We start from the raw sequence: 17720 nt of genomic DNA, 5'->3' as shown, positions 1-17720 counted from the left end.
GATGAGCTTAGTACAAATTCTAAAATGTTGTCCAGCACTGCCAGGTCTTAATCTGCTTCATATTCATCTTTTGCCAGTCAACTGGCTGTTTTAAGTGTTCTCCATTTGTCCTATTTCCTCAGGACACCTTTCTAAACGACAATCTCGTAATGTGTTATTGCCTTAAAAGTGTGTTATTAAGCAATTACAATGCTAGAAGTAATCATAAAAAATTCCCTTTGCAGGAAGATGAAAAATCTCATAATGGTGTTGACCCACGTAAACAAAAATATGAGGTAAGGAGCATGTTATTTCATTACCTTACAGTGCGGGGCAAAGCTGTGATGACTTTCAAGTTAAGTGTATGGCAGTGCTTAAATAAATTGGGAATAATATGCAGAAGAATATTGCAAAATGAGTTAAAAGCACAAAATCAAGTCAAATCAACAAGTCAACACAATCCTTCCTCATCTTTTTGTGCATGTTTTGATCAGAAAGGTGGTGGACTCTTAATCCATGGTAGTATCCAATTTTTCTAGGCCATGTAGCACTTTCTCATGAACTGAACTTATGCTTCAGGAGCTTAATATTTTTAAATTCTGTGTGAGGACAAATTCTCTACATACTAGACAATTTTTTCTTTATCTCCACTACAGTGGATGTAGATGAACTTTATAAAAAATAAAGAGGAGACAGGTAATTAAATGCATTTTTCTGTCCATGGCTTAAAATGCTAAATATTACTGACTCTTGGTTGGTTTGGTTGAAATGCAGTTACATCTGAGCACGTATGTCTCGTATATAGTAGTATCTGAAGAGCCATTGTAAGGGAGGAAGCAATATGCATACAGTACCTATTTTGAAGACAAAATCATAGGTCTTTTGTGTAATCCATCTATTAATGTGGACAGTTATTAACTTTAATTTCCAACCTATCATTACAGCAGGAAGAGAGCTGAATTACCAGTAGGCAGGGATTGGTAGATGAAATCAGATTGATTTATGCATCATGCTCAACAGCAGTTCGGAACAGAAGTTTGTACAGTACATCTTTTGCTGAAAAAAGAAAATTGACAATTGTGGCTCATTAAAATATTCCAATCAGACTGAAAACTGCAGATTTCAATGAGTGTGATATTAACAGTGACAGCAGAAGGTTTCTCTCTGTATGATGTGATAAAAGAATGGGCAAACCTGTCTGTGACTAATAATTAAAGGATAAGAGGCAGATGAATTTGGGCTTTGCAATCAGTGCCATTAATGAGAGCTTATATTTGACAGTCAGGAAAGCAGTTGGTGCCAAGAAAAATGGATACATTAGTAATTGTACACGGGATCTAAAAATCAAACTTCACCCTCATCTGTAACAAAATACTGTTTTCTGAATCTTCCTGTTTCATTTCTGTACTTTTAAAATTCTTATTATAAACACAGATACAAGAGCAATAAAAATAGATTAACATCTCAAGCATTAAACCAGCTAATTGAACATAAGCCAAAGAACCCTCTTTTTACACAGACAACTACCACACCAAGGCATAGCATCCCATCTCTCCTTGGAATGGATGCTGCTTTTCTAAGGGCCTGTGAAAAAAGACCAAGATCTGAAGAGCAGAAGGGGATATGTTGTCTTAATGAGCTACACTGGCCATATGATTGGGGGTATGGTAATGACATGGAAAAGGGTCACATTGCCAGGGAAAAGAAAACCGTGACAAAACAGACTGCAGAAGAGTGGGATTTGCTACCTCATAAATCAACTCCTGATAAAATGCCTGTGGAATTGCAAGCAGAGCTGAAGCTACATCAGGATAACTATGATTGGAGAGAAATTGGAGTTCAGCAATGGAAATATGCATCCATCTTTGCAGGGAGTGATGGAAATAGCAACAATCTGTGTCACACGGAGAGCAGACAAACTAACAAGAGCACTGATCTCCTGGCTGTCTTAAGGCACAGTTGCTCAGAGTCTGAACCTAGAGGGACCTTGTTAGACTATTTGACCAACCCACAGCTTGCTAATACAGAGCCTGAGCAAGAACAGACTAATAGACCCCTTCTCCCCGTGGCCAATATACAATCTGAAGTCCCTGTACAGGAGTACATCGCATCAACTGAAGTCCCCGAAGAAGACCAATTTGGTCACTCTGTGATCTCCCAGGTCTCTTACGAAAATGAGATGGGGTTAGAACAGAAGTTTTCAAAGACAGACATTGTTTCTGAGGAACTGGAAACTGAGCGGAACTCTGGCCTTGGGTATTTCATTAGCAAACTGTCTTGTATTTATAAAGATGCTAGCCGTTGTCTGCAAAGTACTCAGGAAGTTGTTAGGCAGGTTAGGAAGGGAGACTTTCAGTGCAGGAGCAGCTGGTATGGACAAATGTATTCAGTCATAAAAGATTTGCCGTTTGTACATAAGGTACATCTTGAAGTGACTTTAAAACCTGATATCAGGCCAAAACCTGCGTGCATCTTAGACTCTCCCAAAATTCATCTCTATAATATGAGTGAACCTAGTAATATAACACCATCAGAGAATGTCACAGGTTATCTTGGAACACCAGTGACTTCTGTGATGGCAATTAAATGTGAAAATCTTTCAGTGCTCTGCCAAAGGCTAGTACAGTATCCCAGAGATCTTCGTAAGCTTCAAACTCTCCCTTTGCAAAACTTGTTAGCCTGTCTAGACTGTGTCTTACCACATCCTGCTGGGACTCATAAACAACTCCGTGGTATATACTGGCTTGAAGTGGCTAATTGTAAGCAACCTGTTCCACAGCCTGGTTTAGTGCTTTTGTATGATTCTGTCATGTTTGCATTAACCTCAAACACTAACTTGGAGAATAATAACAGCAACATTTTAAAAATATTCCATCGGCTCCCTCTTGAGCTCATTAAAGAAGTTCACATAGGTTTTGCTGGACAAAATCTTAGAGTTTTGGGACATTCAGAAGATACTATATTGACAATCTGTACTTACAACAAGCATCTTTCCCAAGAGGTTTGTCAGGCATTATTGAGAGTTTTGCTTCGCAAAGCAGATGATGCCAACTATAAAAGTCACCCACTTCTTTGGGGCGATCTCATGCAGCTCTCGATTAACTGGGAGTATGAAATCACTGACCTCACTCTAACTGGTGGAGTTCGAGTCAGCTCAAAATTCAAAAAGGTTCTTGCTGACCTAGTTTATGTGCTTCATGGAAATATGTTGAAAAACAAACCCTCACTGGGAAATGTTAATATACTCTTGTACACCACTGTGATAGCTGAGGTGAAGTCACATGCACATCATACACCATTAACACAGTTTGTTCTCACTAACACACACATTGGACTTGTACAAGAAGACAGCGTTTTTTATCCCATTCCAGGGTCAATTGTGATTCTGCCAAAAAGAGCCCAGTTTGATCAGATTTTGCTTATGTGCCGTTCAGACCTCCGGTGTGTGCTTGTTGCAGACAAGGAGAGTTCAACAAAACTTGAACTTGTTTTTGCCAATAGCGAGGGTAGTCACTCAGAGCAAAAAGATCATGAAGACTCATCCATACTTGTCCCCTCTCACTCGTGTGGTAATTTGTCCCTTCCAGCTGAAGTGTGGAAATTAACTTTTGGTACTTCAGAAGAAGCAGCTTTTCTGATCAATAGTTTGTCAGCTGTTTGATGACATGTTTAGTGCAATGATGATCAATACCAAATGAGAAGAATGCATAGGCTTAATGTTTAAGAGGAATTTCAAAGCCAATTACAGATTTGAGCAATTTATTTCTTGAAATTTATAAGGAAGCACAGAAATCCACAGCACAGAAGCACAGAAGCACAGAAGTTTTTATTCCCAAAGATTATTAAAAATATAGTAGATTCACATGATTCTTTGTTACTGGTACTATGTACTTGATAATAGGAGATATTTAAGTATATGAGCAATATACAGAGAAGAATCCATGATTTTACTAATTAAAAAAATTATATGGATTATATTTTGAAAGTTACATTACATGAACATCGGTGATCTGCTCCTTCATAGGCCTGTACCTACTGTATACATGCACAACTAGACCCACGGTTGATCATTTACTAATGACAGGGATATCAGCTTTGCATTCACTTATAGATAATCTACGATATAGTATCATTTACACTACTTCATTTTCTACTTCACGACAGCTTTCCTACAAAACTAAATGCACACACACCACTCAATTTGTCTTCTGTTTGGATTGTAGAAATTGAAAGTCTATGCATTTATTATTATATTATTAGAAGAAAGTGTCTAGCCTGTATGAAAAAGTAAAGGAAACCTAATCATCAGAACATAAAATGCCAACATTTGTGGAATATTGAAATATTAAATGGTGAGTTTTATCATGTGACTCCATTACATAAATTGCATACTGTATAGTGCACTTAATCTTTCAACAAAATGAGCACCACATAGTACGTTCAATTTAACCTGCAGCAACTGTGAATAATTTTTTTCTATTATATCGCAGTGTTTTGAAATGTAGGGCTTACTGAATTAGTTGTGGTTTTTGCATTTTTTAAGAAGAAAAGTGTAAATGAAGCGTAGATGATGGAAGGCTAATTACTTGTAATAGATCACTCATTTATTTTATTGTTTTTTAGTTTATTTTTAATGTTTCACTTTGTGAGAACAGACTCTTTTTTGATTGCACTTATTACCAGAAGGCAGCTTTATGTGGGTGCATATAGAAATAATTTAATTTAGTGTTGATTTGAAAGCATGTAAAGACACTGTCATTTGAAGATATTTTGTAATCTATTTTTTAAATATTAAAATACATTTTATTGTAGGAACTGTATGCCATGCAAGTGTGCTGTTAACTGTTTGTTTTTTTTTGGTTTCCTGTACCTCATTGATTTTTAAACTAAATAGAATTAAATTAAAACCTTGACTCGCCCACCAGTTGGATGTCAGCGTCAATGATGCACCTATCATGAAACAATGCTTCAAAGCATAATTAATTTTTCTGCTTAATATAGTTATTATAACACCCAGTATTATTACTGCAAAATTGTTGTTCATAAATTTATGACAAAGCAGAAGAACATTTCTAAATAAAGTAATGTGTGGCGATGGAGATCCTTTTTATTGTAGTGGATAAACATTTATGTAAATGATGTGCCCCTATAAAACTGTACAGGTTATTCCAAATGCCTTAAGATATTTAAATAAAGATCCTATTTATCTGAACATTTCTGCTCTTCCTCTATTCATTTGTAAAGCTTCCTCGGCTTGTATCATTTGCTGTCTGAGTTGCTTAAAATAGTGTTTTTGTAGTTAAAGTTTTCATTCAAAGAATCTCAACACAGCCTACCTACAGTATCTACACTGTTCAAGCTTACAGGTAGGTAATGGCACAGGAAACTAGATCAAAGGACAATTAGTCTTTTTGAAGAAAAGGTCTCTGTATGTCTGTGCAAATAATCTTGATTATAGTGCACCATTTAAAATATATTTTTCCTGTGTACATGGTTTTTCGTGACAGCTGAATAAGTACTTTTCGGTTCAACTGTCAGATTCAAAGTTCTACAGAAATCTGTGGATGGATTCTCATGCATTATATGGATCGCTTGGGAATACTCTAAACTCCTGTTGTTAAGTGTTCCAAAATAAGTTCTTGTAAAGAATCAGAGCATTCCAAGTGTGTATTTTTGCACTCCTGCGAAATTGATGCTGTACACAGGGTTCCATGATTGATATCCTAATTTGGATTGCGCTGGCATGAGATGTGTGCATGCTTCACTGGGAACCTAGCCTTTTCCTGCAGTGGAGCAAGATCGCTTGCAAGTAGTCCTCATTAACGTGGTTTCAAGCATGTCTCTTTAGAGGGACGAGGACGAAAGAGTGAAGTGGATAAGAGATAATGTTTTTGTGGAATACATGAAGGATGAGTGTTTTTATATGGAAGGTTGATTGTAATTTGACGTATTAAAACATAGTTTTTGGGTTTGAGTGAACAACGTCTCTGTCCATGGGTATCAGTTTTGTGTCTGTTGAAACTGTCAGCATTTAGTATTGTATTATACTATAACTGATCCTGTTTACCTTCTGCTTTCTCTTTGTGGCGTTTGCTTTTAGCAGTGGCTTATTTCTCGTCCTCTGGGACCCAGCCCATACAGCCTGAAGGACCCAGTTAAAATTAGTATTCCACGCTATGTTATGCGTGGACAAGGGAAAGATGAGCACTACGAATTTGAAGTAAAGGTGAGCTCTGATTCCTATTCTTCTTATTTCTGCATTCGTTCATAAATGGCCATCCTAGGTGTACTGTTGATGGAAACATGTTATTGCTTTCTTAATATGCAAAATGTGCAAGTGAAAGTGAAAATTATCTTTTCACAGAATAATTTGCACATCTCTGGGAAATAAATCCCACATATTCAGCACTGAAGTACCCAGGCAGGTCTTCAAACAAATTTCTCATCTTAGATGAGTAGTGCTATTCAGTACAGAAAATTACTAGTTGAATTGTGCAATCAGGTTTCACTTATCAAAAGACTATGGGTTACAGAACAGCATGTGAATGCAGTCACATATATTGCCTTTTGAGAAATGAGTTTTAGCATACCAAAGACCATCCAGATTGTACGAAGAGTTTCCTTCTAGCCAATATACTTCTTCGGCTTTAAGATATTTAATTAGTACTTAAAACATCAATGACAAATCCTGTCATGTGGATCTTTTGAATACTAATGCTTAAAAAATCTTTATTACAGTCCAAAATCATATTTTAGAATGATGTTTTAAATATATTTCAGTGTTATAAGCATTTATTGTTTTTTATTGCATCAGTTTACTTTTCTGTGTAATTCTGTTATATTGCTTGGGCTAATATAAATATTTCCACAGCTTACATTTTTCTGATTTCTAGATGAAGAGAAAGGTACTCGGATCTCTGCAGTCCATGTGATAAGACAATTAAAGAGATTAAATTCATCACAGCTCATGAATTACCCTTTCATCATATGAATGTTTAGAAAAGGTTTATGAGTTATGAATCTTTTTTGGAATACACATCTGAGTATAATAAAAAAGCATGCATAAGAGAGATGTAGAAAAACATTTTAATTTTTTTCTAAATGTCAAATTGAGCTGCAGACTTCATAAAGGATCTAATTAGAATGTGTGTGTGATTTTGTATGGCATATTCAACCAGCTGCCTATTAGTCACCCAAAGATGTTACCCTTTGCTATTCCTAGTGAAGTTTAATGGTTTAAACTAAAGACCTCTAAAATATTTTCTTGATTCAGATTTTTGTAACATCTTATATTAGATGCTTAAAAACTGACTTGTGGGACATATTTGTAGGCTGCATATTCATGTTTGTTTTGTATTATTCAGTGTCCTCAATTTTAGTAAATTTGCTTAACAAATTAAAGAATTCCAACATTATTTTGCTCCCTGTCTGTATATAATGAACAAATAATCCCTTTACTTCTTAAATGTAGCTCTTTTTTGTTTTGCAGTGCTGGCACTCTGCACTTTCCAATCAGCACTAATAGCTTATATAGCACAAAGCCATCAAAGAGAGAGGTGGTTTTAAAAATGTTTTTTATACCTCGGATTGAGTCAGCACGTCATATAGTTAAAGCTTTTTTCACCCAAAAAGCTTGTTTTTTAGCTTGTTAGTTGTGTTTTTTTAATTGAATTGAAATATTTAGTTTCCGAGGCATAAAAAACCTTGTCTTTGTGGACCTGAAAGTGACCAGGGCTACACAGCGTCTTTATGGAGTGGGGAATATAACTGGGTTGCATTCAACAAACCTTTGTATCTTGAATCTCTGTTACATACTGTACTGTAAGTACAGCATGGAGTAAAAATGTAACCTTCTTAAATATTCCTTTAAACAATGAAGTATTCATCCCTTTAAACAGCAGAATTGGCAATCTGCAAAGCTGAGTGTTTTCTTTTTTAGATTGTTAACTTTACATTAGGAGCTCCTTACTACATTGTCAAGGCCCAGATATTGTTTCTGGTTTCTTTACTCCCAGTTTCCTGAGCTTCTCCTAAAGTAGGTCTACAGTAAAACTTGTGCAGATGTCCTTGTTCCGTTTTCAACTAAGAGGTCAATATATCATCTGTTATTCATTCTCTGGTCTGCTCTTCTTTGAACAATTACAAATGTAGTCTTCTTTCGTGTACTTGCCTATCCAGACATTTTACATATTTTACTGCATAGACATTTTCAAAAATACTCTACCAAAATAGTCTTATACAGGTAATGTATGCAAATCTTTTACATTTATATCCATTGTTTTACTGTAGTCAAACCTTTTATTTATTAATACTGTAGATCACAGCCTTGGAAGAAACGTGGACTGTGTTTAGAAGATACAGTCGTTTTCGCGAAATGCACAAAACGCTCAAATTGAAATATCCAGAGGTAAGGCACTGAATTATTAATATTTTTTCTCTATTTTCTATTTGTTGTGAATGTAATGTCACTTTAAGTTATAAAGTGTCACTTTAAGTAATATGCATTGTACAGGAACTGAATACACAATTTGAGTATTGAGTAGAAATGCAGGTTACAATTTTTAAAGTGTCAGAGAATTTAAAAAACCTTTGGGTTTTCAACTACTGCAATGAATGTTTTTGACTGATTTTAAAAAATAGGTAAGTGCAAGTCTAATGTTTTTAATGTTAAATGATTGTGCCCAGAATGAAGTGAAAGAAAATTTGATCTCATTCTCTATACAGTATGTTCGTCTCCTATCATCTTTCAGCTCAAAGAAAACCACACCTTTTACTAACATCTACTGACAGGTGTTTTTCAAACAGGTCTTTTAGAAGTCCACATTCAGTTCTTAATAATTCTTTCCTTTCATCTTTTAAGCTTTCATCTTGGCTTTCTCCTGAGATTTATAACCTGTTGCCAATTCTGAAAAGGATTTCTCAGATCCATTGTAATACACCTTTATTTTTTTCTTTTTATTATAAATATTATTGGTGGCATGATTGCATGGCAGTTAACACTGCTGCCTCACAGTAAGCCCAGTCATGTGGAGTCAGTTCTGGCATGTGGAGTGTTGTCAGCTAAATGCAGTTGAACGAAATATTGTAATTTATGTAATGTAATATATGTAATTCTCATATACTGTACATGTTATAAAACTAGGTTCAGTCAAAGAAAAGCTTTAGAATGATTATAGTGGACCTGTTCTTTGTTTCATGAATTAAAACCACAATGTTTCAAATAACTGTGACTGGAGTTCAACCAAGCAAGACAACATTCACAGATTGTTCTATCATACTATACATATTATATGTTAAAGAAACCATTAAAATCACTTAATGCACTGAAAGAAATACTGTGTAGCAAATGTCAGAAATGCTACTCTTTTACTTAAGCAACAGCTGACCTGTCATGAACGGCCTCGAGGTCATCTCGACTCGCTGATTTTAAATGTTGGCAGTGCAGCTCTGATAATACATAGAACACCTAAATCACCCTCACCACTACATTTTACCAGGGAAACGAATGCATTTTTATTACCTCGCAATGAAAAATCTTAACTGGAGTAGGTAGTTTCACAGATGTGGAAGCATACTGTGCATTAAATTATCTCCCTATTGTTTTGTTTCTGGTAATGCTTTCTTTAAGTCCAGGAAAGCTAATGAATCTCATTAAACCGCACAAGAGAGGAGACTTCACTTGATAGAAAGGCAGTGGATGTTTGTTCATGGACATAATCATTGTTTTTCTGAATATTCTGATGATCTGATGCATTTTACAGGGTTCTCTGAGGTGTCAGCAGGCAGTTTCTCCCTGTCTCTATTGTGAATCACTGAAGTATCATGTCTACTGCATACCCCCTTTATTACATACCATTGGTCCATTAAGAAGTCTCCGGGTCACGGAGATGTGTGTGAATGCAAGAGCAATCCTGCATTAAGTGTTGAAGGCGAGGACAAACATGGTCATTAGAAAATGAGCTGCTGTTTCTGTTCAATTTAATCCTCTTGATTGTAATTCAAGGTCTTGACAGAAATAAACCTCTGTGGGTTCTTGCTTTTGCATTGGGTAATATAAATTATGTGGATACTCTTGCCTGTACCACGATAGATGCTGAGATAATAGTTCATTTGCAAAGGCAAAGGGAATCTGACATGCTGCTGGATCTTGATTGTATTCAGGAGAGGAAAGTTACTCTCCGCAGTGTGAAATTACTGGCAGAAAAGACAGAGTGGAGCAGTGACTCAGCCCTGAGCCAGGAGCCTGCTGTTAACCCCGGAGTGTGGAGATAATGTGTAGTTCAGAGCACACCGTGAGAATTGTGGCAGTGAAAAAGTGCAGAGGTTAAGCACTGAAGTCCGCCTTAAATTTCTCTACCCTCAGGATTATCTGCAACAAAAGATACTGACTGGAACCAAGAGCACCAGTAATGAGAACACGCATCTTGGCACGATGCTTTACTTGAAACGTTGGTATCCGCATTACAGTACATCTTGAAATTGAATATTTAGACTGAAATTGTTCAGACTTATATCTGTCGGATCCCCTGCTCAGTCATTACCTCATTATATACAGTCTCAAATTGCATATTGCTATTTTTTTTATAATGCTGCAATAAAATAGTCAGCCTTTACCTTTAATTGCCATCATTAGTATATTAACAGTCCAGAGGTTTACACAGGAATAAACTATTAGTATGGTAATATCAAGCTCCCTTTTATAAACCCCAAAGTCAACTATTTATATTCGGAGCCTTCAGTACATCCATAGAAGTTATATCGTCAGCTTCAATTTACAGCGCTTGGTGAAAATTATGTTGTGGGACTGAGTAGCCAATGTTACTAGATTGTATTTTGTCAGCAGTTTGAGGACTATCCTATATTAAAGACTATAATTAATAAATTTGTCAAATCTACAGTGGTTTTTACACATATAGGAAAAATGTTACTATCATGCTTCATTTTAATCTAGGAGCAAAAGTTTTTTTGAGCATATCTATTGAACTACTTCTAAGAACAGTAAAAAGAATCTCAGAAGGTGCACAGCTTTACAAAAGCAAAAGGCACAAGAAGGTGTTCCATCAGAGGAAACTCTAAAATAGCACTTCTGTAATTATTGCCGGCTCTAGTCAGTTCTCAAATGGAGCTGACTGCACAGTACCGTTCACCACAGGGAGGATAGCGTTGCTACAGAGAATCAGTCATTGCAGTAACAAGGACTGTCATGTTTTAAGAACAAAAAAGAGAATTGAAGAGAAAATATTCCTTCTTACTTTTAAGACTATATTGATTAAAGTCCTGTTTAAAGATATAAAGTGAGTCCTTTCTTTTTCTGCTTTTCGTCATCTTTTGAGAACCTCACTTGAGGTTTAAAGCAGTCATAATGCTGGCAGGGTTTGGTGATTAGTACAAAGTGACACAATACTGCATATTAATTGTGCACACTAATCAAATGATGACCCACTTGCATTTTTTTAATGAAGCCTTCTGCCTTTTGTATGCGCATTGATGGGACTGGATAGATTTTCAAAAGTAATAGAGGTTATATTGTGTGATAGTGGCTTATGAACTGCTCTCTTAATGCTGTCAGTATAATTATCATTGACCTCTTTGTGTTCTGCAGCAAATGGAATCTTAAGTAGCATTTGCCTGAGAGGTAAAAGGCAGGCAGCTGTGGAGTGGCTCTTCTTTTACAAGCTCATCTTCTACAGCTGCAGGCCTCCATTCAAAATGACTCTTTATCTGAATTATGTGCACTTCCCCAGGAGTTCGAATAGCACAGTGCCAAGGGTTCTAATAACTCGTCCTCAAGAGGACTGCTTTACGGCTTAGCTGTGGCTGCTTTTTGGATCTCTTGAAGTGTGTGAATGGCTGTTTTTGCTTTTGCAGGGCATTGTTCAGTAAGGTGCTACAGGTGAATTAATTGCCAGTGCTTGTGTCACCGTGTTCCTCTTTGGACTCTATTAATCTCGGGGGTCCTATACATCAGTACAACACTGAATAACTATCGCTGCACCCATGCATCTCATAAGCATCTTCAAACGTCTAACAGCCAAAGCTCAAGCTGATTATGCCCTAGATTTTTTTAACCTGTAAAGATTCTTCTCAACATTGTTAGTATGCCCTTGAGCCCTACTTAAGCTTCCCCAATTATGCATAGCAAAAATGATGATTAAGTAAAGTATTTTCTTTTTTTTCCAGATTCGTTTTCTTAATTCTCTTATTTTTTTCCCCTGATGTAGCTGCGTGTAACATGGCAGATTTATTTGTACTGCATTTGATTTCAGTAATGTTTAATTCAAGGTCATTTGGAAATTAAAGATATAAGTTGCAGCATAAAATAAAGAGGAGGGGGTCTTTAAATTTGCATAAATATAGCGTCCAGGGCTTCACAACAAAAATGAAATGTTAATTTTATTTATGCAAAAATGTTTGCTAATGCATTGCTTCATAGAATGCTACTAATTCAACATTCAGTAAGGTGCTTACCAATAATAAATTTCTTCAATACATACATACCAGAAAATACTGATTCCCAGACACATTATGCTTCCCGTTTTTACAAAATATCATGTTTTGTGTAATTGTTTCCAGTAAACTGTCTTTTTTGCAGACCTTGCAGGTGCTGCTTTCCTTCCTGATTGCTGTAAAAATATTATTGGCTGGTTTGTTACATACTTTCAAAACATAACTAATATACAGTACAGTAAGTTGTCCCTGAAAGGACCTTTGCTCGTTTGCTGCCCAGTCATTACCTGTGATTTGCGTATTATATCTTTACTTACAAAAACAAAGACAGTGCATGAATGATGCATATTATAACTGAAAATTGCTATGACAGGCACAAAGCCTCATTATCTGTAATTCAGAATGAATGAGATGTGTCAGTTTGAGGCAGCAATAGCATATTATCTCTATTCTGCAGCTCTCAAGCCTTGCATCTTTAATGTATTATTGCCTTGGCTGTTATTAAAATCATAAGCTCACAAATGCTTTGAAGAAAGAATGTTGGCAGGTGGTTAGAAGCATACCTCAAGGGTTCATCTGAGCTTTGAGTAGTTCCAAATAATATTGAGGTGTTAAGATGCATTACAGATAGGGTCTGATTGAGTTGTCTTTCCTCACTGTACAATGTTTGCAAAGCAGAGTCTTCTCACTTTAGACTTTGCATCTATTCCTAAGTATACAGTATGTTAAAAGTTAGCATATATACTGCACGCATGATTGAGCTTATATTTTCTGTATCTTATCATTAAATGAAACTTCCCATTTAGCAGAGATGTCAGGAGATCACTTGCATTTGCAAAAGGCTTGAACTTGGGTGAAAATGGTGGTGTGCTCTGCCACTTTTCTAGTACTTTTAGCACACTTTAGATCCTTATTTATAGCCATCAGATTATAAGTAGCTTTGCCTGTCATTTACAGTATGTGTCCTTGATGGTGAATCTTGAATTTGTCTCTCCTGATGGAAAGAAGGGTTAAAGAATATAAACAAGGGACTTAATGCAGAACATAAAAATAACTTTACATTTTGAATTTAAGAAATTACAGAAAGAACTTAGAAAGAACAGTTACCCTGTTTTTTTATTTTCTACTTTCCAAACATATCCCTAAAGGTCCCCCAGTTGCTTCTACTCATTATACTGAATGACACTGGTACCAGAAAAACTGAAAGAGGAGTATTCCCTTAGGCTGATGTAGAATTGAATCATTTCAAAACTCTGCTTCCCTCTCCAAGTCTGACATACCATTGCCTGCTGTTGCAGAGCTTATAGTTTACAGTTTTATAGTTTTTTTAAAATGCTGCACAGTTACACCTGTAGAATGAAATACATTTCATTTGTTTTAAACAGATTTCCATTATCATTTTCTATTCAGGTCAGATTGGTAGTACAGTACATTGGACTTCCTTTCAGTTAAAATGGAGAGCATTTGCAAGACCTCACCCTCAAATGTTCAGAAATATATGGACATCCAAAGTGGAACATAACAGGGGAAAGGGGAAAAACAGATGTGGGTATGTTGAGATCTGACATAGTTTGCAAAATGGTATTCTATTGGAGCCTTTGTGCACTTCATGACTTAAATTTTGTGTGTGTGAAAAACATGAATACCAGATTTTTTTTTACTAGATTTTTCAAAAAAATATTGATGTATTGGTTTATCACTATAACAAATGCAACAAAAAGCATGTTTTTGGCAGTCCCTATAACAGATGATTAAGACTGAGAGCTAATATGTAGAATTTAGTTTAATTAGGTAAACTAATGTGTTAATTGACTCTGCACTAAATGTATGCAGCAGTTAATTCATTGTTTCTTGCTTGCATTCACCAATTAGAAAATGAAGATGCTTTGAAACATCTGCTGCTTTGTTTGCCATTGAGCTTCAGAATGTTTTAAGGATATATACAGTATATACTACATTTTGTTTTGTTGCATTTTGTGTAGTATGTTTCTAAATAGCTTTTAGATGCAATAATTTAATACATTAATCCTGTTCACCGGTAAATGTTAAGTATTAATATCTTCATCTAATGTTTCTAATGTACACATGAATGCCGTTACAATGTGGTCAATGTGGTAAGTATTTAATAAGACTGTCTATTGACAGCATTGAATGAAGCTTAATATTTCTGCAATAAAATTATTTGGAATGTTTATTTTGTTCAGTTTTCTAGACATAATTGCAATATTTACATTAATAAAACTATTTGCTTTTGACTGCCCACACAAAACTAAGTAGCAGTACTTAATTATTACAAATATTCCCCCAAATTAAAATGGATTACATGCTCTTCTTGATCACACTGATCACACATTGAGGAATGCATTTTTTTTTGTATTGGAACCAGTGTTCACTTTTATTTTTATTCCAGCCTCTTATAAAAGAACATAACAGAACATATAACATTGAGATTTAGGAAACTTTTTACAGATTACATAATATGCAATGTGTTTTCATCATATGATGCCTTTTGTTTATTTGGGTTTATTTTCATTTCATTAGGGATATGAAGAAATCTGGAAATCACTGCATTTGTGTGTGCACTGTATATAGAGCTATCAGATGCTCTGTTCATTTCATATCATTTTTATGTCCTATAGCAAGGAGGTTTTTGAGCTCGTGTAGAAACTGCTGAGTAATTCTTCTGTATTGCTTTTTTTCAAAATCAGCTTAATAAAATATGATAAATTTCAGTTGAAGCAGCTTAATCCTTTCAATTTTATTTTACTTTAATGAAACTCAATCTGTAGCAGCCAAGGCAGTTTTCTCAAAACCTGTGATGGAATTTGTAGATACTGAACCAAAGAGAGACACACAATGGTGTTCTGAATGTCACCCGTGTCTAAGAGCCTTTCTCATTTGTAAATGCTTATCCTCAGGCTAAAGAAATAAACGACATCATTTTAAACTTCTGTGCCCTTTAGCGAGAGGTGTTGTCATAGAATGTCTTTTTAAATTAAAGTAAGTTTCTTTTTCTTCCTTTTTGACCTCGCATGAGTGATATTAGCATTTGCAGAAACTGCATGACGATCACGCCATAAATGGTGACAGATTTCACAACCGGGAATTTTGTCCAAACCCTGGGGGAACTTCACAAAGCACCATCTGTTGAAAAAAAGAATGATCCAAGAAGATCATTGTTGAGTGCACTTTTTGTTTTCTGCTTTCTTTTCTTAACTTTTAATTTTATAAAACATAATCTGTGGAAAAAGTCAGTTTAAGGGGATCCCTATCTGTGAACAGCATCAGTGTAATTTCAAAGGGCAGCATCACAGCCTGTGCCTTCAGAATCGAAGGATTCATGGAAGTCACGACTTAACCTTGAAACAGTTTCTCACAGTTTTCAGTTTAGAAACTGACAGTACTTTGTACTCGAAACCAGGTTTTAAAAGTGCCTTTCTTGCAAACCACTTCTAAGGTCTTCAGTACCAATACCAACTAAATAATTTTAGTGCTTGAGTCTCAGAGCCCCTCAGAGCTCAATACAGCGTGCAAAACTTTAAATGTCTATTTGTGGGGATAAGGATAGATTTAGTCTGCCTCATCTAATAGCTGGGTCAAGCTGCATCCCGCTGGATTTAGAAGTATTGGTCACAGTTTAACTGAATAAAAACTTATACAATAGTTGCTTCAAGGCAGGCTTTTTACTAACCATGCCATACAGAATATGAAGTTTCTTGCACTGCTGTATTATAAGAGGGAGACAATGTGTGGAAAGAGGGCACATACAGGAGACAGGGGAATCCAGCTGTAGCTGGTTTAATGCATGATCTAAAAGACCCAGTCACTAGATATAACTCTTGTAATAACTGGGTTCTGCAGCCCAAAGCTCACCTGGGGCAGTTTACTGTACTACATAGAGTTCTGAGGACTGAGGGAACTCCTACAGAAAGTTACTATACCCAAAAGCCCATACAGCTATCCTGAGGTTAGACTTTAATAATGTACTGTACTAAACTATTTTTTTAAGCATTCAGAACTAAAACACAAAAACAAAAATACATTTTATGTATTTAAATTAAAAATATTCAGTTTTTATATCTTTATATGAAATGTGTATACATGTACAGTATGTAGACGTGCATGATAAATGTGCTTTGTTTCAAGTATCCATGTAATTTTTCAAATTTAAATAGTTTGTAGTTGGTTCTAAAACATTTAATATTTAACATGAAATAAAAAAGACCTTTAGTGAAAAGCAAGATTTCATTTACTTAGTCCACTATTTCAGTTTGCAGAGGATACCACAACAGGAGGTTTAGTAAGTAATATAGAAGCAGCAATGGAAATTTTAAAACTGGGCAAAATTCATGGCTGGGAAAACACCTGGCAGATTACATTTAATACGGAAAGCAAAAACACCAATTAAAATATGATGACGCATTGGCTTGAAGAAGCTACTTATGAAAAACCATTCCCCATAGTGGGGAAGGTATAAAAAAAGCAAATGCAGTGTCAGTATATATACTGTATACTGAAACCTGTAGAATTTAAATCAAGAAATGTTATGTTAAATTATGTAAAACATTAGTAAGGCCTCATTTTGATCATGTGTAATTTTGATCACTGTGTAACAGGAATATTGCTACTCTGGCATCAGTCCAGAGAAGATTTGCCAGAAAAGATTTTGAGAGGACCTGACTCAAGTCATTGAAATCTTGAAGGGATTTCCTTCCTAGTCATGTTATTTAGATGATACCCTGCCACTAGAAATCAAATAAGCTACTCTAGATAGAACAAATGGCCCTTTTTTTGTTCATCGCCTTTATGTTCAGAGGCTGAATAAGTTGAACAGAAAAAAAAAAACATTCTAATGCTTATTTATTACCATTTCCACACATTTCACGTTTATGCCAGCAGCCATATCACCCTGCAACTCACAACTGGCAACCCACTGAAGCTAAGCGGGTGTGAGCCTGGTCAGTACCTGGATGGGAGACCTGGGAAAAACTAAGGTTGCTCCTGGAAGGTGTTAGTGGGGCCAGCAGGGGGCGCTCACCCTGCGGTCCATGTGGGTCCTAATGCCCCAGTATAGTGACGGGGACACTATACTATAAACAGGTGCCGTCCTTCGGATGAGACGTAAAACCGAGGTTCTGACTCTCTGTGGTCATTAAAAAATCAGGGCGTTTCTCGAAAAGTGTAGGGGTGTAACCCCGGCGTCCTGGCCAAATTTCCCATTGGCCCTTACCAATCATGGCCTCCTAATAATCCCCCTCTATGAATTGGCTACATTACTCCGCTCTCCTCCCCAC

At 35.9% G+C, this 17720-nt stretch overlaps 1 protein-coding gene across 5 annotated transcripts in view; it reads left to right on the top strand.

The window, feature by feature from the left end:
* Positions 1 to 17720, top strand: part of kif16ba (kinesin family member 16Ba) — a 99095-nt gene that overhangs the window by 60797 nt on the left and 20578 nt on the right. For 2 of the 5 annotated variants that reach the window (XM_088610267.1, XM_088610269.1), the window contains 3 exons: positions 225 to 275; positions 6083 to 6205; positions 8297 to 8386. In XM_088610267.1, coding sequence (XP_088466393.1) covers positions 225 to 275; positions 6083 to 6205; positions 8297 to 8386 — 264 coding nt within the window. Of the gene's footprint in view, positions 1 to 224; positions 276 to 1498; positions 3770 to 6079; positions 6206 to 8296; positions 8387 to 17720 lie in introns of those variants that run through there. The other 3 variants (XM_088610265.1, XM_088610264.1, XM_088610266.1) reach the window with 2 other exon arrangements.

The sequence above is a fragment of the Lepisosteus platostomus genome, chromosome 17 (genome assembly GCF_059453375.1).
Source record: "Lepisosteus platostomus isolate fLepPlt1 chromosome 17, fLepPlt1.hap1, whole genome shotgun sequence".
NCBI classification, from domain to species: domain Eukaryota; kingdom Metazoa; phylum Chordata; class Actinopteri; order Semionotiformes; family Lepisosteidae; genus Lepisosteus; species Lepisosteus platostomus.
This window is presented reverse-complemented; position numbering and strand designations above follow the sequence as displayed.